The 23,326-nt window shown below is 49.2% G+C and overlaps 7 protein-coding genes across 7 annotated transcripts; 2 read left to right on the top strand and 5 right to left on the bottom strand.

Annotated features, from left to right (window-relative positions):
- Positions 1 to 97: 97 nt before the first annotated feature.
- FSST1_009360 (thioredoxin-like protein) lies at positions 98 to 620 on the bottom strand (the record flags this gene model as incomplete). The annotated part of the gene is made up of 3 exons (XM_083226326.1): positions 98 to 189; positions 273 to 379; positions 535 to 620. The coding sequence occupies 3 exons, from the start codon at positions 618 to 620 to the stop codon at positions 98 to 100; spliced, it is 285 nt and encodes a 94-aa protein (XP_083085321.1).
- A 711-nt stretch (positions 621 to 1,331) lies between these two features.
- Positions 1,332 to 2,094, top strand: FSST1_009359 (mitochondrial pyruvate carrier family protein; the record flags this gene model as incomplete). Its single annotated transcript, XM_083226323.1, has 4 exons — positions 1,332 to 1,558; positions 1,630 to 1,645; positions 1,749 to 1,885; positions 1,941 to 2,094. 4 exons carry the CDS (start codon positions 1,332 to 1,334, stop codon positions 2,092 to 2,094), a joined length of 534 nt encoding a protein of 177 aa, XP_083085320.1.
- A 737-nt stretch (positions 2,095 to 2,831) lies between these two features.
- On the bottom strand, positions 2,832 to 8,081 carry FSST1_009358 (CNH domain-containing protein; the record flags this gene model as incomplete). The annotated part of the gene is made up of 3 exons (XM_083226322.1): positions 2,832 to 3,815; positions 3,866 to 4,519; positions 4,572 to 8,081. The coding sequence occupies 3 exons, from the start codon at positions 8,079 to 8,081 to the stop codon at positions 2,832 to 2,834; spliced, it is 5,148 nt and encodes a 1,715-aa protein (XP_083085319.1).
- Positions 8,082 to 10,667: 2,586 nt separating this feature from the next.
- On the top strand, positions 10,668 to 11,768 carry FSST1_009357 (Alpha/Beta hydrolase protein; the record flags this gene model as incomplete). The annotated part of the gene is made up of 2 exons (XM_083223892.1): positions 10,668 to 11,028; positions 11,086 to 11,768. The coding sequence occupies 2 exons, from the start codon at positions 10,668 to 10,670 to the stop codon at positions 11,766 to 11,768; spliced, it is 1,044 nt and encodes a 347-aa protein (XP_083085318.1).
- Positions 11,769 to 11,887: 119 nt separating this feature from the next.
- On the bottom strand, positions 11,888 to 12,998 carry FSST1_009356 (RTA1 like protein-domain-containing protein; the record flags this gene model as incomplete). Its single annotated transcript, XM_083226321.1, has 2 exons — positions 11,888 to 12,481; positions 12,549 to 12,998. The coding sequence occupies 2 exons, from the start codon at positions 12,996 to 12,998 to the stop codon at positions 11,888 to 11,890; spliced, it is 1,044 nt and encodes a 347-aa protein (XP_083085317.1).
- A 1,009-nt stretch (positions 12,999 to 14,007) lies between these two features.
- On the bottom strand, positions 14,008 to 16,246 carry FSST1_009355 (sterol esterase; the record flags this gene model as incomplete). The annotated part of the gene is made up of 5 exons (XM_083226320.1): positions 14,008 to 15,462; positions 15,523 to 15,818; positions 15,870 to 15,965; positions 16,023 to 16,102; positions 16,215 to 16,246. 5 exons carry the CDS (start codon positions 16,244 to 16,246, stop codon positions 14,008 to 14,010), a joined length of 1,959 nt encoding a protein of 652 aa, XP_083085316.1.
- A 1,376-nt stretch (positions 16,247 to 17,622) lies between these two features.
- FSST1_009354 (CNH domain-containing protein) lies at positions 17,623 to 21,450 on the bottom strand (the record flags this gene model as incomplete). The annotated part of the gene is made up of 3 exons (XM_083226319.1): positions 17,623 to 17,718; positions 17,777 to 18,624; positions 18,678 to 21,450. 3 exons carry the CDS (start codon positions 21,448 to 21,450, stop codon positions 17,623 to 17,625), a joined length of 3,717 nt encoding a protein of 1,238 aa, XP_083085315.1.
- Between the last annotated feature and the right edge of the window lie 1,876 nt (positions 21,451 to 23,326).

The raw sequence follows: 23,326 nt of genomic DNA, 5'->3' as shown, positions 1-23,326 counted from the left end.
ATTTTGACCCTTATGTACAATTCGTCATCGCGGAACCCAACTTCAAGGCCCCACCCCCAAGTTCAAGTCTCTTTCGCAAATAACAAGCAATAATCGTCTATTGAGCAGGTTGGACCAGGCTAGTAACAGTGTCCTCAATCTCCTTGTCGGAAAGACCCTCGAGGATCTGTGACTTCTCAACACCTCGCTCTATATGTCATGTTAGTATCGCTGTCATTGAGTGCGTACCATGTCGTGTCGTGGGAGCTGCAGATGGCTCGAGGGGTACCAACCGTATCGGGCGAAGATCTTGGGTTGAGTGCCGGCGGCTTCACGAATGAGGATAGGAATGTTGGGGTTGTTGCGCTTCATGGTAGGATACGATCGAGTAACGAATGATCTGTGTCGGCGCAAGTACAGTCAGTCTTGATGCCCCTCTAGCTGTTTATTCTTTCGGCAATGTTCTCCAATTTCTTGTACACTCCTATTCCTCCAATTGACTACCCGTCGTGTATGTTCGTGGTCGCTGCTCCGGAGTGAATGGTTCAAACATACCGGAGGGCCGCGCTCTGCTCCGAAGTCTGGCAAAAGAGGAATCGCACCTCGCGGAGAGATTTTGCGAAAGCGTACTTTGCCGACATGGTGAGGTGAAGGGAATTGGGCGGGTTGTTCAAGTCGTTAGACAGCGAGGGAGTCGTCCGGGTCGACCTTGAAGTGCCTATAGTGCTAAGTAATTGCGAGCTTGTGGTTGGCAAGGATCCTCAATGAGGCTCGGGCGGAATAAACTGAAGGCGGAGTGGCATAAAAGCTAATGGCGTAATAATGCAAGCTGTCCCTTTGCATAACGAGTTTATGCACATGCTCCGGTGCCGCTGACACATTTTCCCCCACGTTAGACTCCGGGCACACGATATCTCCGGTTTCCGGGCATCGCGCTTAGAATCTCTCCAAAAGAATAGACGGGAATTAGCGCACCACCCACTAAATCCATAGTTTGGAAAAGTTGTAGGTGGGTAAAGGTAGGCTATCTCGGGGCGACAGCGACCGACCCTTGCCCCAACGCCTATCCTCAATCAAAGCTTCTTTCAATTGAACCTCGTCTTTTCGACTTGACTAGACTACCTATACAACTCGCCCCGTCCGAAGAAGCATCTCCTCTCCACCAAAAGATGTAAGTTAGTGATTGAGTTTTCGGATACTGAAGCAATTGCGTCATTTCTATTTTACCTATGTACTTGTCGCAAAATATTTCGAATACGCGCCAACTTGTTCCGACTAACCTAGATTTGATACCTGATGTGCATGTATACATGTTTTAACATTGGTACTGATACTGATACTCAATAGCAACCATGGCCTCGTCCGCAAACACCCTCTTCCGCGCCTCGCGCCCTCTCTTCCGCCAGGCCACCATTGCCCAGCCTGCTCGCCAGGCTTTCCGCCAGCAGACCTTCCGACAGAACTTCTACCAGGGCAGCGGCCGTCGATGGCAGAGCACCGATGGCGCCCAACAGCAGCAGCAGGGCTGGTTCAAGCGCATGTATGAGAGCGAGATTGGCTTCAAGACTGTGCACTTCTGGTGAGAGAGCATCCGAATCAATATCACGATTGGATTGTGGAGACGGGGTTTGCTAATATGCGTGGTTGTAGGGCTCCTGTCATGAAGGTTCGTTGACGATAATTACAACTCGCGATATGCTGCCTACGAAGACGGCTACGCCGGTACAAACGAGATAAGCACACATACTGACTTGGTTTGTCGCTTGTAGTGGGCTCTTGTCCTTGCCGGTATCTCCGATTTCGCTCGTCCCGCCGAGAAGCTCTCCTTCACCCAGAACCTCGCCCTTACCTGCACTGGTATCATCTGGACTCGCTGGTGCCTGATCATCAAGCCCAAGAACTACCTGTACGTATAACCCATTCTCTAAATATCCTAGACATTGGCTCACACTCCACTATAGCCTTGCTGCCGTCAACTTCTTCCTCGGACTAGTTGGTATCGTTCAGGTCTCCCGAATTCTCAAGTACGAGTCCGAGAAGAAGAAGGGCCTACACGGTGTCGTTGAGGACATCAAGGTCGATGCCAAGGAGACCATCCAGGAGGTTAAGCCTTAAATCCGTCCTTGAGCTTCGTCAAACAAGACAATGGCCGTAAATTAACGTTTCTACCGGACATATCTCATGTTTTCTAATTCCCACACCCTGCAGCATCTCAACAGGTGCCGGTTGTGGAACTCTGGATCAAAACTGGACGCATTTGCTGCTTAAATAGGAGGGGGTTTCGGAAATTCAAATTCCAGGTTCAGGAGATCTCTCGGAATAGGTAGTTGTTTTTTACTCGTACAGGTTAAGTAGAGTGATTCTCCTGCAGAAAATGGTTGGGTTCAACGAATAAATATGGACAAGACACGTCTGGCCCTTGTAATTGTTGAGATGCAACGGTACGCTTGGGGGATATTACGCACAAGTCGTCACAACCTGTCACAGTGACTTGCTATTATCCAAAGCTATCTCCTCTAATATTGTTTAGGTATCATTCATGATGGGTTTCATAACACCAGCAACTTCCTTGCACCACCTATGAACGCCCTGCCACAAAGATCCCCCCTCCGCCATAGATCCAATCATTAGGCTATAGGGCCATAGAACATCAAGTGAGAAACTGGTCAATATGTACATGTACACGAGCAAAGAGAGCTCCTCTTCCTCTGACCATCCATCACAAATCAACCTTGTGATTTCAGGTCATGCATGTTGCTTTAAGATCTTGTTGCCACTCCAGGTGGGCCGAGACGTCTCTTCAGGACGGATCTGCATCATAACCATTATATCAGCCGCTCGCTTCCTCCCTCTCACTTCTCCATGTGACCGTCATTCAAAAGCATCTCCAAAACAATTTGTCGACCTGGAAGCTCAGGGTGTGACATGGCGATCTTGACCGTGCCCTTTGACCCCTCACTACCTGCGCTCGAAGTCTGCACATAACCGTTGCTATGTGACTGTGGGTTCAATGTGCTTCTTCCCGTAGGGCCCCGGACGCCGAGATCCAGAACACGCACATCTCGCCCAGCGATAATTTGACGCAAGCGTCCGTTTTCCGCATTTCGTACCTCAACATAGTCCTCGTTGAAGAGAAGCAGATACTGTCCGTACATGATCGCTCCACGAGCCTTCTTCTGCTTGCCCGTGTATTCCATGATAAGTGTGCGGCTGACATCGCCGTGCTTGTCCACGTACACCGCACAGTCCTCGTATGCCACGATAAATTCATTCTCGTTGAGTCTGAACATACCCAGCGGCTTCTGATTCTGGATGCGGCTGGCAATGTTAGCGATAGCCGGTGCTTTGAGATCAGGAATTGACATCGGTTGCTTCTTGTCTAGTGTGAGCATTTCTACTCCCTTTGCTGTTGCGACTGCAATGTACGTCTGGAACAGACTCAGGGAGTAGCACTCAGTTGGGAAGAAAAACTCGTCGAAATCACGGAATGTCTCTGCGGATCCTCCACTTGTCTTGCGTCCACCAAAGAGTCGCGACTTCTTTTCGGTAGACTTTTGGAAAATGGGCTCAAGAACCTTGAACGACGTATGTAAACCTTCCTTGCGCTTATAGAAAAGAAGCATTCTGTCCTTCATCTTAGCTGTGGCAAAATAAGTCACATCTTTAGCCAGTCTCTGCGGCGCTCGTCGCGGGTTGTCGTTCAGAGGAGCCGAGAAATCAGAAACTGGAGCGATTACGTCCAGAGGATAGGAAATGAGGTTCCTGTCTGCAATGAGCACACAGACAGCGAACTCCTCGAGGACTGCGATCTGAGTCACACGATTGGCTTGAACTGTCTAGAAAGAGTGTTAGTTTTGTCAAAGGAGGGGATTGGGGTACTACATACCCTCTGCCATCCACGGGGGTTCGATGGTTCTGATATGTAGACACCATAATCGGTTCCAATGGCGATCACGGACTTTCCAAAGGCAGTGAAGCTTGTGGCGCAGTTGACTTGGGCACGGCACACGGGAGCAACGCCTTGAGCTGGTCCTAGAACACTTTCCAGCTCATGGATGGCCCGGTCCAGAGGAGTGCCCTTGACTGGTACGCTTGCGTATCTGGCATATATAGAGGTATTGTCGTAATGGAAAGCAGCATCCGCAAGCACTCGCAGTCTGAAGGGCTCGGCGTTCTGGGAGAAGAGAGCCTTGGCATGTCGTGTCTTGGTCTCAATGATCATGTTGCACCAGTCGGCTCGATCCTTTGCTGATGATGCATACAAGGTATACACCTCATGACCCAAATGCTTGACCTTGAAAGGGTACAAAATTCTACCTTCAGTGTCGTTAGAACCAGTCGGAGTCAGGGACGAGCCAAGAGAGGAGTTTGTAGCCACATGTTCCAGCCCAGGTCTGCCAGTGTTAGTTCCCACTTTGTTAAGTTGAGTGGTAGAGGCAGAAGCTGCTGTTGTCCTGCCTAGCGGAGCGGTGATGCCCTTTTGTTTCTGTACTGGCTCATCGTTGACACTCTCTGGGAACAACATAGGCATTGGGATAGGCTGCGTTGTATTAGTAAAAGCACCACGGTATCAGCCAGCAGATTGTGCATACCTCTTTTGAAACATCATACTTCTTGTCCTTGCCCTCTTTCGGTGTCACTGTCTTTGCCAGAATCATGTAGTGATCGAAAAGCAAGGCATGCGTATCAACCCATCTGACTCCCTTTGATCCCATTCTTTGCAGGTCTCCTTGGAAGATCAGTTCACGGCCGAGATGGTCAAGGTTCAACACGGAGTGGAAGCCTGGCCTCAGCACGAGCATCCTGTTCAGCTCCATCATCTGGACTCTCTTATTCTGTTCTGCAACCTTGGTATCAGACTCCAGAGTTACCTGTCGAATTTCGGCGATAGCCTTGGCCAAGTTTGTCTTTTCCTCGCTGTCGGTAACCATCTTGCCTTCGACACTTTCAAGAAGAAGAGTATAGCGTTGAAGACGCTGAATTGGCGCAATCAAGTAATGAGTCCAGTCATGCTTGGATGAGACCTTCTGCTTTTGCATGTCGTCCAAAAATCGCTTGAAAAGAATGTTGCGATCGGCTTCTCTGCGAACCTGATAAACCGCATTGGGATAAGCCGAGGCGTATTCAATGTATACCGACTTGGCTTTTCTGATCCATTCTCGGAACAGATCACTGAAGCCGATGATCCAAGGACCCTGCTCCTGTTGTCGATACTTGAGCTGCGACAACAAGTGATCTTTGTTGATCTCCTGTACCTCGTCAAGCTTTCCGAACACCGTAAACAAGAACTTATCTCGCTTTTCGGGCTTTAAAATTGGAGGTTGCATCATGCGAAGTTGATCCCGGTAATATATGCGGAAGATATCCAGCTGCTTGATATAATTCTCTTCGCCAGTGACAATTTCATGGAGGATATTCTGACGGTCAACTTCCTTCTTTGGCTTCGATTCCCAGTCGGCCTTGCTGAGGCCATAGAACACGTGCCATTCGTCAGCGGGCTTCGAGTCTTGGGACAACTCCTCCAGATCAACCTTCTTCAGGGTACGAGTGCAATGGTGTGAGTAACATCGGCCGCCGATCTCTTCATCATGCACCTTGGGAGCATAGCATCCAGAGCCTGTCAACTGCCACAGGACTCCAGAGATGCGTCCATTTCCAAGCTTGACCCATTCTTCTTCTGGTATAAGCACACCACGCTCCAACATCGATGTCACTACGTGCGTGCTGAGAACCTCGGCATCTGCTACATTCATCATCGGGATCTTGCCGGTAAATAAGTTGATCAATGCTTCCTCGATTGACTTGGTCCTTAGGTCCTGCTCGCCTTCTCCCATCTCGCGGATCCAAGCCTCAAGGCCACTAAGCGCCCATGGCTCAGGGCATCTGCGGAAATCGGCTGCATTGAGTTTTGAAGGTACGAATTTCTTCTTTCGGCCACTTGGTAGAGTGATTCCATCAAAGGCTGCTATTGAGCCAGCAGGAGTCTCATATTCGGGGAAAGACTGGTTAGAAGGTACGTGATGGTGACCATGTCTGGCAAGTTTCCTCCGTTCTTCGGCGGCGTCGGTCCTGGAGCGAGCGGGTGCTTGTACCTGAGGTGTGTGGCTGTGTCCAGCCAATGAGATGGATCGCTCGGGTTGCGGATTATAGGGCTGACCAGCAGTATAGTAAGCTTCAGGATTATCCGGCGCACCAAACCGTGAGTCTGAACTACGAGAGTATGCGTGCTGATACTGTTGACGGTTGTTGGTCTGGACTGAGAGCATCGAGCTACTGTCGGATCCAGGTCCTGGGATAGCTGGCAGAGGTCGACTTGATAGTCCTGGGTGATAGAATAGATCTTGTAGTTCATCTTTGTTCGGTGAGTCTGTTCCACTTTGTCGGGAACGTAGTGATACCCGCTCGTCTTCCTCGTCGAAGCTCAATCGATGTTGCGTCGGTGGCTGTAAGCCCCCTGTGCCACCATAGTCCACCTCTGCTGTCTTGAACGCCGGAACGCTGTCACCTTGATCATACGCACGATTGAAGTGACCCGGCGTAGGGAGAGGTCGGCCAACATCTTGACCGGAGGAGTTGGGCGGTGATCCTACATCTCCGCCATAAGTTAAGGTGCCACCAAAGCCACCACCCAGCATTCCCAAGTCAACGCCGGCAAATTCGCTGTCGCTGCTATGAGTTTGCTCCTCGGGGTGAGTAGTCAGTGTGTTGGTTGACATATTCGTAGATAATGAGTTGGTATGGGCGGGAGTATGAGCGGGCTCCGGGCTAGGGTCTGCCATGACGGGCATGTCTGTATATCCAAACCCAGTGCTGAAACGCTGTTCATCAAGCTCAGCCTGTCGCATAGCCATCAGGCCAGCCTCTCCGTACGCGTCGTCATCATCATCTTCGGGTTCGTAAGCGGTTTGACCAGTTCGTCCTGAAGTTGTTCGGCTGGCTGTATTAGGGATTGTGGTAGCGCCAGAATCGAAGCGCTGCAGCTGCTGGCCATGAAAATCTTCGTCGAATCGGCCATTCTCAGGCTCCGGGAGCGGACGGTAACCTTGTCCGGAGCTGCCCAACTCAAGTTCCAACTCCTGCATCAGGTTGTCGCTCGTAATCCGTTCGTGTCCGGCAGTCCAGGCAAGTTCATCGTCGCTAGGCCTGATCGGCAGTGGTGCATTCGTCGGATGCCGTTGTAGTCCGGGTGAAGTTGATCCAGGGTTCGAGGGAGAGCCGATAGGCGAGGCTTGGGAATTTGAACGGGATGCCCTGTTGTAGAGTGAATTGTGCTCATTTGGGGAGTAGTACGGCCCAACGGGCATCTGCGCTGTAGTAGGATATGGAGGCTGCGAGGCGTTTGAGAAAGACGCCCCTCCGTTTGATAATTGACCCGGATATTGGCTGTAGGACTGGTCATATCCACCAGTTGATGGGCTTCGCAATGGCTGATCGAACCCAGATGACAAAGCAGGTGAAGCCGCTGATTGCGGGTAGCCTCCAGAGGATTGACTGAAGCCAGGAGATGGTTGAGAGCCATAGTTTTGACCATAGTTGTTATATCCTTGGTAGGAGCCTTGTCGTTGTGGTACATTGGTGCTTGCATAAGCAGATGGGTCGTAAGCTTGCGGTGTGTAGGAGCTGGCATTGGAGGCGTAACGTGAGGGAGGCTGGGTCTGACTCTGGTTGCGGTATGGGAGAGCGTTGGTAGAAGTCGATCGCGAGAAGCTCGACGACTGCGCAAAGCTTTGAGGGTTGTACGAGTACGTAGGCGTGGGAGGCACGTCTTGGTACTGGTGCTGGTAGCCCGACAGGGCGCTGTTGGTGGAACCGTAGCCAGGCCGAGCGGCGGAGTTATTGTCTATGAAGAGCTCATCTTCGCCAGAACCGAAGCCGGGAGAACGGCTGGTGGGTTGCTGAAGATAGGCGGCATCATCGCCGCCGTTGAAGCTAGCTCGGCGCCCGAGGTCTTCGTATGGTGATGGTCGCTGCTGCTGCTGCTGCTGCTGTTGTTGTTGTTGTTGTTGTTGTTGTTGCTGGTACTCTTGATCGCGACCAGCAACTGGGTACCGTACAGGTGGCACATGGCCATATCTTCGCTGGTCGTCGCCTCGGAAAGACATTACGGCGACAGGTGTGGTTTGAGTGGAAAAGTAGTGACGAAGGTTGTGGGAACAGTCGTAAGAACAAAAGTCAGGGCCTCTTGGGCTTGGCGTTTCGGGCGTCTACCTCGTATAGGACGTCGAGGGTTGATGAGCGCGGGCGGGTCGCATTGAGGGGTCGAGGTGGACGGTATCAGATATGGTGAGAGCTGAATATAACGCTCAGTGTCGTTGACACCATTAAGAGGAGAGGGAGAGAAGGAAAAGAAGAAGAAAAAAGAGCGACGAGGTTGCTAAAAAAAATCAAAGCGAGGGGGGTCGAGTGAGCTTCGGCGGAGTAGATGGATCTGGTTTCGGTGGAGGGAGGGAGACGATGGCTGGATGTGATGAGCGGAGGGCGCGGGAGGATTGATTGATTAATTGAATGACTGAAAGTAGAGCCCCTCTTACTCAGACGTATGCGTATGTATGTAGGTAGGCTGGCAGGCTGGGCAGGGTCCTTCAGTTCCACTAACGTTGGGTACTAAGTTATCCTGTCCTTTGGTACAGCAGTAGAGAGAGCTTTGGGCTGGCTATGACCTATGTACGTCCTACGGTGTGAGATGATGGGTCTGTGTCGTAGGCACTGCAAGCGTAGGTCTTGTATGTAGGTAAGGTAGACTAGTTCTGAGATGACCGGAAGAAAAAGGACAATTAATGTTGAAATAACGATCAGTCTCTCTCGCTCACTGTTATCCAGGCCCAGTCAGAATTTGGCTGGGGGGTGTTAAGGCAGGGTTTAGCGAATGAGTGTGAGATTGATTGATGAGACGCCACTGAAGATCAATCAGGCTTTCAAGGGCAAAGGTCCTCGTCGGGAAAGCCTTGAGTTGATGTTACAGTCTGTTTAAGGTCCCAAGCCACAATTAAATGATGACAATATTCAACGGGCGAGTCTTGACAGACAAATGCTGTCGTCAGTATGTACATTTTAGTGACTCCACCCTTTGTTTCCCTACCTGGGGAACCCTGAGAACTTTGAACTCGGCCTTGTGCCACCATCATCGAAAAGGTTCGTGCTCATTACATCCATAGCACGGAGTATGACCTACATACCTAGGTAGGTACTCAGACAATGTTGAGAATTATGGTTAATAGCTTCGTCACGGGCGGTTAATAAAACGTTTCTCCTTCATAATCTAAAACCTAATTCCTGTACTGAGATTCATCCATGCGAAGTCTGCATCCTACAGATGATCATTTGGTACACCTGTATCTAATACCTTATTACTGGGCCTCGCTACTTTCCCGCTGTCAGATTAGCGGATGAACCGCCCGTACCGCAATGTCTACGTCAGTGCAGTGGTGGAGGGAGGCATGGCACAATATACAAAAGCTTTTCGTATTCGACGGGACTCAGTTAAAATTGTGTTGGACAAAGTATATACAAGTTTATTATATAATAAGAGACAGAACGTTAAGAAACCATGGCAAATGAGATCTTAAAGACCTGTTTACCTGTTCTCTGTCTTGTCGAGTTTAGCATCTACTCGAGATGCCTACCAAACTTAGAGGTAGGTACTAACCTAACTATCTCTTGAAGTATGGATAGTCCTGACCTGCTGTACAGTGAATACCTCTTGGGACGATGCAATAACACATGTGAATTTGTATATCCAATCGCAAGTTCCCAGAATCATTCTTTCTCCAAAAAAAAAAACATGAGGTCGATTGTAGGGCTGATTTCGTGGTAACATGTAAATGATCTATCCCACACCAAACGCTCATCTGACTGCATATACTTACGGGCCGCAACATATAAACTCGACCTATTACGGGGCGACCGAAGCATGTCAGCCGCCTTGAGCCACAGCCCTATAGTACATACAGTCACAAGTTGGAAGAATTATCTGGGAGAAACCCCTCTCATTCCCATGTACAACTAGACCCTAAGTTTGGGCTTGGATGATACCCAAGTAACTAGCCAAGAAGCGAACTTCATCTCGCTATATCCACATCACCCATGTCATAACGACTTGGCAGTTGGTTTAAACTTCTCTCTCCACTTCTACAAAGCGGTTTGCTGGATGAAGCCGTTCGCCCGTTGTAGCCAACAGCAATTATCAAATCCGTGTCAAATTACCGAACCTGCAGGCTGACTTGCTCTTCTCCAACGTGCTAATGCAGTCGTCGTTCCATGGCTCTTTGCTCTCAAGACTGGCTCGACCCTTAGCTTCATGTTTTGGCTATTCTTGCCTGATTTGGGTCATGTGAAGTCAATAGTCTAGTCTTTCTTTTGTGGATAACTAACACAGAACTTTAGTCGGTAGATACATGAGAGTAAGTAAGTACCAGCAACCTGATTGCAATGAACTCATGCCACGGAATATTTGAACTTGTAAGCCAGAACAGTATTGTTTGATCAAGTTACTGTAATAAGATGATGATGCTGAAGTCTGCGGGTCTTTTAATGGTGGGGTTCAATTCAGTCAGGTTTCACACTGAACCCTTGAATCGACAACTTGAATCAGCTCCAGTCATTTCAAGAACCTCACGTCTTGTAACGTAACATACCGAGACACTTCGAAACATAACTCAAACCTTTTAAATTGTCTTCCCACAATCACAATGACAGAAGATACACACCGCAAAATCTGGCAGCCCCTCCACCCCGCTATTCGTGACCGTCTAGATCCCCAATACGTCGCTTATCATGAGGCACATCTACAGTATATCGAACCAGATGAGATCAAAGATTGGGATGGTTCGACAAGAACAAAGAAGGTATCTCTGCCTCCGGGAGGAACCAAGCCTATTCCTGTTGGGAGTATCAACGACTATGATGTTGGCCGGTTCAGGGTGAGGGTTTACACTCCTACAGGCCACTGTGATGAGCGAGGCTGGCCTGTCCTCGTTTGGTTCCACGGTGGTGGATGGGCAGTAGGAGGCTTGAATAATGGCACAGATCTCTGCTGCTGGGCCTGTGAGAGTATGTCATGTCTATGAGTGCCTATCTCTGAGTATGGAACGCTAACCCTTGACCAAGGAGCACGCTGTTTAGTTGTCAGTGTTGACTACGGCCTCGCCCCTGAAAGTCCATTCCCAGCTGCGGTCGAGGATTCGATTGATGCTGTGAGATGGGTTGCATCTTCTCCGCCCGAATTACAGAAAATAGATCCTTCACGTATCTCCATTAGCGGAACTTCATCGGGCGCTAATCTAGCAATTGTCGCTGCTATATCAGCATCAAACCCAGAAGCCGCTCTGTTAACAGCGCGGCCTTCACTCCCAAGCACCGTAACCCAACCCCCAGTATCACTACTTCTGTTTATACCAGTTGTCGACAACACTGCTACTGTCGACGGAGTCTGGAAGCCCAATGCAGAGACCGCCCCTTGGCTTACACCTTCTCGAATGGAATGGTATCGTAAGCTCTACTTTACCCAAGACGACCATCGCTCAAGATGGGACGCAAGCCCTAATCTAGCTCCAGAGTCTCTTCTCAAGACGCTTCCAAAGACGTGGATGGCAATTGCAGAGATGGATGTTCTTGCTCCCGAGGCGTCGAAATTCAGTCAGCAATTGAGAGGGTTGGGAGTTGATGTTGAGACTTTGATGGTACAGGGCGGAACACATTCGATTCTTTCCCTTCATGGAGTGATAGAACGAGGATATAAGATGATCGAAGACGCAATCAGGCATTTGCAAGAGACATTTGACACTGACTAAGTGTTTAGAGTAAAATCTACAAACACCAGAATACCTTATTCTGTATAACTAAGCTGCAGTGTCATATCATTATTGACCAATCAAGGGGCCATGGAGATTGTTATATGCCCATGCCGAAACTATAGTGCCATGGTCTCACTCGCGGGTGTCTTCCTTTCGGAATCGGTCGAATCCTGGCTGGTAGTAGCCCTGCTCTTGCGACCACGGAATCCCCAAAGCCCCTTAAGACCGCCATCATCTAGTTCCAACAGTTCCCGCATACAGATGGCAGGATGGAAGATGTTGAGAACCACCACCGCAACCACTATCAAGATCCCCTCAAAGCCAACAAACATGTACTGATCACCCATGATAGGGCCTTCCCATCCTCTGGACAACTCTGCCACTCGAAAGGCGCTCCGCCAGAGGATACAGAAAGTGGCCAGGGATAGGGCACCAATAAAAGCCTTGAACCGGGTCGAGTTGCGAACCTTGACAATTTCAGGACGTTGGTCGAGGGCTGCATCGCCGAGGGCGCGTTGACGGCGGATCGTTCGAATGGCAAAGTCGACTGAGCATGCGATAAAGCTAAGGATTGTGATGACTTGGAAGGCAAGCCCAGCGATCATGATGTTTGATCCGGTATCAGCACTCTTGTGCTGATGAGAAGCAATCGAGGCCATGGCACCTCCTAAGGCTTGGAGGACGAGAGATACAACATCGCAAGGGATGAACTAAAGAAAGACATGTTAGTGTTGAGCATGGAGATATATCATCAACACCAAACGAAACTGAACTTACTATACGAGTGTAGTATTCTGGGGGAAGCCTCGAGTTCTCAGGCCCAAAAGCTGATACAATTCTCCGAAGGCAGAGGTACACTCCAGCAGCCATGAACGCAGGGCCGATAGTCAGGCAGCAAATCTGCACCAGGAAACCGTTCTCGCTCCAACGGTTCTGCCAACTCAAGATGCGTCCCGAGTAGCCGATAACCTCACAGATGAGACCAAGGATCAGAGCAACATTGAAGGCGGTGCCTCTGCGAGTTATGATCCAAGTGACGATAAAGCCGATTAAGGAAGCGGTAAACATGGCAAGGAAAGCAGCATTGGGAGCGAGGTCGACACGGTACTGATAGTATCCAGGAACATCTTCACAATATTGTGACTTTGGGTTCTGGAAGCAGAAGTAAAAAAGGCCGCCTTGGTCAATCCATGTCTGATTGTTAAGATCTGGAACGGACGTCGACATGATGTATAAGTGACAGAGGCAATACTGAGAGGGAAAGAAAATCTTAATTCTGTAGAGAAGAGGCTAGGCCAGTATTTATGTTTCGAATTGAGTCACTTATTCTTGCGTCTTACTATGCTCTCATATTTCAGCTTGAAAACAACTGGCCGAACCAATCCTTCAAGACAGCCACATATGTAAGGATGAGACAGCCCTACAAGTCGCGCTAAAGAGCAACTGCAGTAAGATAAGTGAGGAGAGGACAGGACAACGGATAAGACCTATCTGAAAGCTTCAACAAGAATGCACATGTGTTTCGACTATTCACTGCTGCTTAAGATCGGAGACTTGTCCCTTCGCTCCGCCGGGGCGTACGTATTTCGTTTACTCTAACTAAAAGATCATCATCTCATTACAGATAGACCGCTACGGGCTTCTAGTAAGAAACTAGACATGCTACGGGAGGATGCTACCGGGAACTAATTCCGTCGTATTTCGTGTTTCAAGTAATCTTAGAGCCAGACATTGTTGTTTGATATATCCCGTCGGCCCTGTTGGACCGAAAGACAGCAGGTTGTTATATGTCGACAATTTATTTAACAACAAGAAATAATGATCGGTTTTCGTCTTGGCCTGAAGTGTGTTAGCTCACTTCAGCCGCAATGTCTAAGTCGGTCTGAAGGATCAAACAACATCACAGTTGACCCACACACCCTTTCTCGCACCATGATCCCTTCTCGGCTGTAATAGATATATGTTTCCTTCAATTTGATTCGTGCGTGTTTCATTCAATTTCGTTACCTCATCGAACCCCATATCAAAAAATTCAGTACAGTCTTGTGTGCAACGTGGATTACATCAATCGTGAAAAGACATTGAATGTCACCCTAGATTATTGTGATATATGTCAGTCACGCCGTTTGATATCTCAGCTTTGACGAAATCATAAGGAAAAATATAAGGCTTGTATCAGAAAACACGATGACTCGACCCCCCCTCTTTCAGTACCTGCTTGCTTCCACTCGACCACCTACTTGTTCTTTTTTCTCTCCGAGCCACTTTCTCTTCCAGGGCTGCCCTCGCCGTTGATGCCGCTGGCGCCGCTTGTGGTCACCACACCACCGACGGCTCTACTTGCTCCAATGGTGATACCTCGACCTTCTCGCATGCCGTCCAGGCTGATGTTGCTACCCACGCTTCCGCTACGCGTAACACCGGCCTTGACCCTTGCCGCTATAGGGGTTCTGGCGCCCTCATCTACCTGTTCTTGACCTGCGGGCGGTTCAGTGGGTTCAGTCTGGGCATCCTCCTCCAAGGATTCTTGACCAGTAGGAGGTTCGGCGGGTTCGGTCTGGAATGTCGGGGTCCTTGGCGGGGAGCCTATCTTGTCGATAGAGTAGTTGACCCTGTGCCGTGTTGTGTTCTTTGGCGATGGAATTCCGCTTGCAGTTTCTCTTGCTCGGTGAGGTTGAGGAGCGGGTGCAAGCTGGACGCTGTTCGTCCCTTCAAGACTTGGGGTAAGAGTCGACGACTCGCTCTCACTACCTGGATGAGCTTGAGCACGTGCATATGCATATCCTGAACCTAGCAGACTCTCCTGTCGGCTGACATAGTATCGATCATACTCCTCCTTTGTATGCTCGGCATCGGTGAAACTGTCAAGCGCATCAAAGACGTGCTGGAAGACTTGCGTATCCACGTCTCTTGCCCAGAGGAAATCGAGGTGCTCGTAGTGGGGAATTTCGGTTGCGACAGTCTGAGGTGGCAGTTCCTTCAGCATCACCTTGATATCCACCAGGGAGTCACTGCCTCCGTATACGAGAACGATGGGTGTCTTGATGTTGCGAGTCGGGTACTTGGCCACCTTTGAATATTTTCTGGTCGAGGTGACACTAATCGGCTGGTGAACGTCGTCGTCGTACATCTGGAAACATTTGTTTCGGATAATCTGGAACCAATGAACCACACTCTTGGTGCTTGTGAATGAGTACAAATGAGGATACGCAGCCAACTTTTGACTGGCCGAGATATTGAGAGTTTGCCAATTGAACAGGAACGACAACCCCATATCGATAAGCTTGCTGAAGATGGGCGGATATAGAATGGTTTCCCACATGGTTGCGGAACTTAGAATAGAGCGACGACCAAACAGAAGGAATAAAACCGAAGGCGATGCCGTGACAAGCGCGTCGACAATTCCACTAGACAAGCCGGCTGGAGCCATGGCAGGGGCAAGAGCGATGAAGACGTTGACCTGATTGTTAAGCTTGGGGTGAATAGCTAAGCTGGCAAAGGCCTGAGCTGTGCCCTGTGAGAAGCCAATGTACGACAGACTTTCCTGTTGGGTAGTGTCAAGGATGTAGCTGATGCTGTCTGGGATGTCATGAAAAGCGAATTCGTCGATGGAAAAGTCCCAGAAGGCATTGGAAGTTGGAGAGTGGTGAATCGATTTCTTGGAGTACTTGTTTCCTCGGTTGTTGCCAAACTACTAATTGTTAGTTGATAATAGCTCGAGCATCAGTCGTGTTGATGAAATGAAACTCACCCAAACATCGTATCCCTTTTCTACCAGCTCGAATGGAAGGCATCGCTGCTCATCAGTGAGAGACACCCAAACCTCAGAATTCATAAGAAGGCCATGGTGCATGTATATGACTTTCTTTTTCAAACTTGTTGGTCCGTAGTTTACCTTCTGGCCCTCTTCACCCTTTCTCCATTGGAGTCGATGAAGACCTAGAAGATATCCATCCTTGGTTTGAGCAATATGTTCCTCTGCCTCATAACCCCAGATGCGACACAGCTCGACAAAGTCTGCTGCATCTCGAACTGAAGTGGATATCGCTGATCAATGATGTTAGTCTAAATCTTAAGCTAATAGGAGAAAACGCTGACATTTACGTTTGCTCTCCGCTCGCCTCCTCGAAGGGGCAGAGAACCTGTTGAAAAGCCTCCTAGAAGCCCTGTAAAAAAGCGAAACGAGAAATGGGGCTGGGATTGATGGTTAGTAAAAGTCCCTACACCGCTTGGAGTCGGTCTGTAACTCACGCAACGCCAACGTCAAAACGCGAATGACTGCCTCGAGACCAACGAGAACAAATGAGCCCACGAGGGCAAGATACTCGTAGCTAAAGGGATTAAAAGTTAGTAAAGTCGGCACATGCAAGGCAGGCAAGCAGAGCGTGTCAGCCTCGCTGATCATCAAAGCCACTCAAAGCCAAAGAGATAGGGGAAACCTACGGGCGAAGCCTCCCAATGAAGGGAATAGCCATCGCAACAATCCTTGACTGACGATTGTCGCGATGAACGCCTTATCGTAGTACAGATTTTTAGTTGTAATAAAGACCAGGGGTTGATTAACAGGAAAGAAGGGAAAGAAGAAGAAGACTGAGCAAGATGATCAAAAGTACCTAAGTCGAGTCAAGGTGATGTCACATGTAATTGGAGATAACAAAATTCCATGCTCTGTACATGTACCATGTACAGCTATATCGAGCACTGACGTCCGCCAGAACCTGTCATGACGCTTAGGACTTTAGGTACCGACTATGCTTTTTTAGGCGATATAACAGTGTAAAGCTTCCCTGCTTTGAGCACCTATCTACTAGGCGAGGTCTTCTGATGGGCCTTGACAACTCGAAACTCGGTGAGGCCATCCTTTATCAAGGGCCAGGAGATATGATGTTTTATGTCAAGGAATTACAGTAAATCAATCACATCCCCTCCCGGTACCCTGCTGAAACAGTTATTACCAGTTGTCGAGTCGTGAGCAAGACATCCACATGGCTCATGCAAATGTCAGGGTCACAGACAGCAGGATTGGACTACTAAGACAATTATACTGGGCCGCCAACGTTGCGGCTAAGACATACGGATACAAGGAATAATTAGCCTAGATTCAGATTCAGATCCATTTCAGATTTAGGTCCAGAAACAGGTAGACAAGACGAACTATTCCGAACTACACATAGACAAGACACGTGCATATGCATATATATAATCGGGCTTGATTACTGAAATTGTGCGAATGTATCTCATCTGTTATAGTATCGCGGCTTACCATTCCCATTATTCACCACGCTTGCTCCATTCTTTAGTAAAAAAGCTCCAATATTCCATGCCTTGCCACGTCATGTCATGCAATGCAATGCAATGCCATGTCAGGCCATGCCATACTGTTCCCGTTCAACATCGCTCATCCTTCCAGAGTACAAGCAACGATATCATTTTCCTTCTGTCTCTTTTCCATCTCATCGTCTCGTCTCATCTCGTCCTCATCCAGTACTATCGTCTGCTCCATCTCCTATCCACACCTATACCTCAAACATCTTGGTAGCGTCCTCTCCTTGATCCGCTCCTCTGGCGTAGCCAGCTATCAAGTCTTTATCTATTGACTCGACTGCTTGTATAGCCAGAAGCGCGGCGGCAACATCCAGCGGTTCGAAGTGCGGCTTAATGTCTTACATCTTCTCTCATGCAGAAGATCCCAAGAGAAGCCGAAAACCGTAAACACTCTTGTGAGTATCTTCCAACAGGGACAGTTGACGCCACAGCACTCGGACGCCACCAAGTAATACAAGAAGAGATGAGTAAAAAAAATCTTTCCAGGAAAACACTCCCCGTTACGGGGCCCAGGAGTTGTTCAGTGTTATGAACCGAGCAATTCTGACTTGCGGTTGCTCTTCCAAAAATCGATGGCTTCGACAATGTCATCCCCCTTTTCGTCTTCATGTGCAAACAAAATCTGTAATTCAAGTTAGCATCCTGATACCTAAATGTAGCGGTCCAAAGACATCACTCACCTCGTGTGTACTGCTATGTAGCATACGGATGTTCTTGCGAGGAACAATATGCACAGCACCGTTTTCCATGTTACGGAGCTCGATGAAGTTTGGTTCGAACGCAAGAATCCACGGGTAGCTGAGCGCGAAACTCTGTGGTGTACCCTCCCAGTCAATTCGCCATTCCGGCCGAGCCCTCCATCCGTTGCGATTAACAAAGAAGGAGAACTCTGAGTAGTTAAGCAAGAACTCCCCATTAAGTCGTTCAATATGGATCGGCTTAACTCCTTCTTTGCGAGCCACAAAGTCGAGCGAGGTGTCAGCCTGGTCAAGTAGCGATTGTGTCTCAAGAGTCTCGAGAGAAACAACCTCAAAACCTCGAGCGCAAGCAACACAAAGTTTGGACTTGAGGAAGTGAACAGACGACGACTCGGTGGGAATGTAGAATTCCTTGAACGGCTTAAGTTCATCGTGTCCGCCGCTCATAAACTTGCCTATACCCTTCTGTTTCTTGGCCTTGGTCATGGCGTCATTAGGCTCAAACACCTTGATCGTAGTAGATAGGGCAGATGATTTAACGCAGCAGACCAGATGTCTACCCAAGCAAATTCCCGTTTTAAAGAAACTGCAATGGCTCTGGATCTTCTTAGGCCTCCTAGACAATGCGGGCTCATCGGGATTGAGGGCTGAGACAGGATAGGACTGCAGCGTCTTGTTGGATAACACCAAGAGAAGCTGATACTCCTCCAGAATGTCAATCTGAGTGACACTAGCTGTCTCCAACACGCGGCGTGGTACCTGATCCTTCACCTTACGATCGGAGAGGTAAACACCGCTGTCTGTGCCGTACAGGAGTTTACGACCGCCATCTGGATCAATGTTAGTTTGACACGGACTCTATTCTACAATGTAGCAAACTTACCAAATGGCGTAACACAGTTAACTCGGTTAGTGCCAGCAAAGAAATGGCTTGATATAACTGTCGTGTTGAAGAAGTCGGCTCGAGACCGAAGACGCTCCTGTGCGGTGTGAATGAATTCAAGCCATTTCTGGCGTGTCGCCTGGTTCGATGCGAAAAGCGTCAGTTCATAGCCGGCTTTTCCAAGATGGCGGAATGTAATTGGCCAGCCTTCCTTTCTCGCTGGGTCGTTGTTGGTGTTGTTACGGATCGAGGGAATCAAGCTTGAAGAGGTTCTCTTCATGTTGCCATCCTTCTGAATAACTTCATCCATTTCCTTAATTGCAAGAAGCTCCAAAGGAATGGGTCGACGGTATGCCTTGATTTCTTCGGCCTTGCCTGTTTGCTTGATACGAACCAGAAGAACAGCGTGATCGAAGAGGAAAGCTGTGATCTCGGGAGGATCGGTGGCTGTCTTCTTAAACTGGCACTTGAAGACCATCTCGCGGCCCTCTTCGGTGAGCCGAAGATCCACCCTTTCGTTAGGCCTGAATCGAAGCTGCTCGTGGAGTCTTCTCAGGTTAAATCTATTTTCAGCCTTTCCAGACTCTGCATTGACTCTACCCAGGATGTCTCGGATCATGACCAGGACCTTGGGAATGTCCTCCTTATCGGGGTTATCATCTTCTGTGTACTTCAAGACGTTTTCGAGTAGCAAGGGATAACGAGCCAGACGAGTTGTTGGCTTGGTCAGATAACCGTTTAACTCCAGTTTTCTAGATTCCTTGCGCCTCTCGATCTCATCCACAAACTTGCCGAAGTAAGGGTTCACCGATCGTTCATTTTCAAACTCAAACTTTCCTTCCAACTGTTTTGAACCGTACAAAATGAAGGGTTCGAATTGAGGAACGTATTCCAGGAAAATGTCACCGATGTTGTGTACAATGGGCTCCTTCTGTTGCCGTGTTGTCAAGTTGGAAGCAAATCGGGAACTGACGGTATGAATGCTGGGATGGTCGATAATGTTGCTAAAGATCGTCTTGACAACCTTTTCACGACGCTGAACGGGCACTGGCGAGGCCTTTGATCGCAAAGGCAAAATCCAAAAGTCTCGTAGGTATTCCAAATCTTTGACAAAGTCTCGTTCGGTATAGCAGATCTCTGAAATGACCTCTTGCCTCTTCTTCTCTTTATCTCCAACCTTTTCGGCAACTTCTTTGGGAACTGAGTTGATCCAAAGCTTTTGTTCGTCAGTCTGGTCGACTTCGTCATCGACAGCATTGACAGCATCCTCTTTCCGCAAGCCAGGGTTGATCTTCAGATTAAGCCTAGAAACTTGCTCCAGACGTCGAGGACATGCGATAGAATAACATAGTTGGTCCCTGGTACAAGTGGGAGAATAACATTCGGAAAGGAGGACAAAGACACCGTTAACTGCAGGCTTGTCTTCTGGCTCATCCATCAGTGTCTCCCTGAACTGGTACATTTCCGATTGGGAGTCTCGTAGGCGATGCTCGTAAGTGACATCGTGAAAGTATTTTTGTGCATCTAGAGCACGTCCAAGTAGCAAAGCCAAGTTACGGTCGGTAGTCCTGATAATATATGATAGAACATCCACTGCCTCTGATCCGCTGAAGGCATTCTTGTACGTCAATTCGTTCTTGGTGCGGTCACCAACAATAATCTTCTTGCGAAAACATTCTCCTACTCGGGAGAGAAGAGCCGGGTAGACGAGGGGGGGTCGGATCTTGGTCGCAGTTGGGGGTCGTTCGCTCTCAATCGACTTGCTCCTGGTAGGTCGCTGAGCCAAAGTCGAAGCATCTGACTCGGAAGGAGTGATGGTTGGTGCTATGGTAGACGCCATCGACATGGTCCTACCGTGATCGCCGCCACCATTGGATGAAACCATGCTGGATGTTCGGGTTTGTGAGCCTGGAGCATGAGGCATAGAATTGGGATAGCCGTTGGCGGTTGGCAGCTCTGCTGGTGCTCGCCTGTTAGGTATAACTCGTCCACTCATGGTCTGATGGGCATCCATGTTTTGAGGCTGATAGTTGCCAGTCAAAGACATAGTGCGATCCTCATGACGTTCTGGCACGACTCGCCCTTGAGCAGTCGTCCTCGATGAGTTCTGCTGCGCGTACGGGGCCTGTCGAAGGTGGTTTGCAGGGGCTTGTTGGTACGCGCTTGGAGGAGGATGGTACATTGGTTGGCGAGGAGTAGAGGCAAGTGATTGTGAGCGATAAGGATCATTGTTCATAGCCGGTGCTGGTGCTGGTCCTCCTTGATAGAAGCGCTGGGCTGGCGTCCTAGGGCCAGGAGCTTGCTGTGGTGGAGGGCCCCTTGGATCCATTCGCGGAGGTGCCGGCCCTCCAGGCCCAGGTCCGGGATATGGACGTCTCGCCTGTTGCTGCTGCATATAATGGGGTGGCATTTGCTGGCCACCGGATGCTGATCGTTGGGAAGGATAATAACCATTTCCCATCATGCTGTTGCTGTCCATCGTCCGAGTTCTGCCGGAGTTCGGGTGGTCGCCATAATGACCTGGGGGAGCACGAGGCGGTGGCTGCCTCTGCATACCGGAGGACATGGAGGACATGGTCTGAGTGCGACCAGGGTCCATCATGGACGGAGGCATAGAAGACGACGAAGTCATAGTTTGAGAACGACCAGGAGGGGGAGCCGCGCCAAAGATATTGGAAAAGGCGGCATCTCGTTGGCCGTAGTTGTCGTCACCATATCCCCTTTGTGGTGGTCGTTGAGGAGCTCCTCGAGGGTCGTAACCGTAGTTGGACATTGCAGCGGATACTTGGCAAGAAGCATGTCAGGAGACAGAGTCGAGGTTTAAGGGGAGAGGTTTGATGGAGGGGAGTAATATTACCAGCAGTTGTGTGAGCGCCAGAGGCTGAAAGTTCGTTATCAGATGTACAAACAGCCGACCTTGACGGATGCGCCGCCGTCAGTCGACGCCAATACGTCCCCTTAAGCTAGGGTGATGTTGAGGACGGTACGTGGGCGATGACCGTCTGTTTATGTTGCGTTGCGAGTACCCTCACGGGGTAGCGCCCGTCGATACAGCTAGGGAGACGTTCTAGAAGGATTCGAGGAGTTGATTCTGCCCAAGTATCGTGTCGGGGTTTTGCGAGTTTGGGCTCGAGGGGGTCGTCGGACAAGGCGGCTGGTTGAGCAAAATGTCAAGCCTCAGGCCTTGTTGCCGAGGTCGTCGACCGATCGGGAAAGGGGACGAAACAACAATGGAAATGGCTATCGCAGACAACGGGCGGTCGCCGTCTCGAGAGGTTTTTTTGGGGGGTGTCGCCCTCTTGTGATGAACTTTCGAGGGAGTTGCAGGTTCACGATCCAAGCCAGGCACTGGACTCGTCGCAGGTAAAAGAGGCAAGGTAATCACAACCAATCCCAATCCAGGTCGAGGTGCTAACTGTATTGTCCTCTGGAGGACAGGGAGCCAACGATGGACAAGCCAGTGCTGGAGATCCACCATAAAACCCACCTGTTTGATGGCGGCCTCTGTGCTATTTGGGGGTGAAAGTGGTGGCAGGGGCAGTGTGGGCGCGGCAGCGTAGTAGTGTACAGTAGTGGATGGGCAGTTAAATTATTTAGTACCAAGGTAAGGGGATGAAATATGCTGGGGTATACAGTCCCGGTGGAAGAGCATGGATCTCGGCGTTGCACCGTGGATAAGAAAAGAGGATTACAGAGGGGATGATGATGTTGTCAGGGAGAAAGGAATGAATGAATCAATGAAATAGTCGACTCTGTCTACTACATATCAGTTGCCTTGTTTCAAGTTGGGGTGTTATTTGGAGGAGCTGCTACATACAGTGAATGGACGTGAACAGACTCTCCTTAATGTTTGTGTACCACCTCCACTATTACATACTACCTGAGGTTATGTACTAATCTTCGGTTCCCTCTCTGCAACAAGTAATGTCTCTGTCCTCGTCATGCATCTTTGCTGTAGGTAGTCGAGGTGACATTATCTACACAAGGTCAATGTAGCCACATCAAATTCAATTAGATTGCGATGTTTCCGGCAATTAAACGTCGAGTTCGATTGAGGGACTCAAGGGTCACGCTAGTGGCCGTTAATTCTTACTTCTGACATTTGGGGCATCCTTTCATTATGCATAGTGCGATTGTCTATTCGCTTTGTCATTACTTCTCTTTTGTTACAAGCCATGCAAATATGTCCTTTCTCTCCCTCCTTCTTTCATCCCGTTTCTGCTTGACTGAGTGAACAGTATCGAACACGGCTACCTACAGACGCAAAACCTGAGTGAGACAAGTACAGTCGGTAGGTTGTTTTGGCTTTTTAATCGTGGTCGATAGCGATATACAACGGTCAGTAATGCCCAAGAGGCGTTCAAAGATACACTCGAGTTCAGAGATAAATTGTAAATTGTAAACTGAAGGAAGTAGCAACAAAAGAGTCTACCTGTAATTAACAAGTCTCTCGACTATTCGGGTTGGACTTCGAGACAACTTGATTTGAGGCTGATGTCGTCACGTGAAGATACAACTAGCCACCTGATTGCTCATTGGCTAAAACAGTCCACTCCAATGTGGCTGGCTTTCCATCAGCTCTCAACTCCCGTCTCTAACAGCCTTGGACCAGTAGCAGGCTACATCATCATCAAGCTTCTAACGTCAAC

This window comes from Fusarium sambucinum, chromosome II (assembly GCF_050947815.1).
Source record: "Fusarium sambucinum isolate potato_lamoka chromosome II, whole genome shotgun sequence".
In the NCBI taxonomy this organism is placed as follows: Eukaryota; Fungi; Ascomycota; class Sordariomycetes; order Hypocreales; family Nectriaceae; genus Fusarium; species Fusarium sambucinum.
This window is presented reverse-complemented; position numbering and strand designations above follow the sequence as displayed.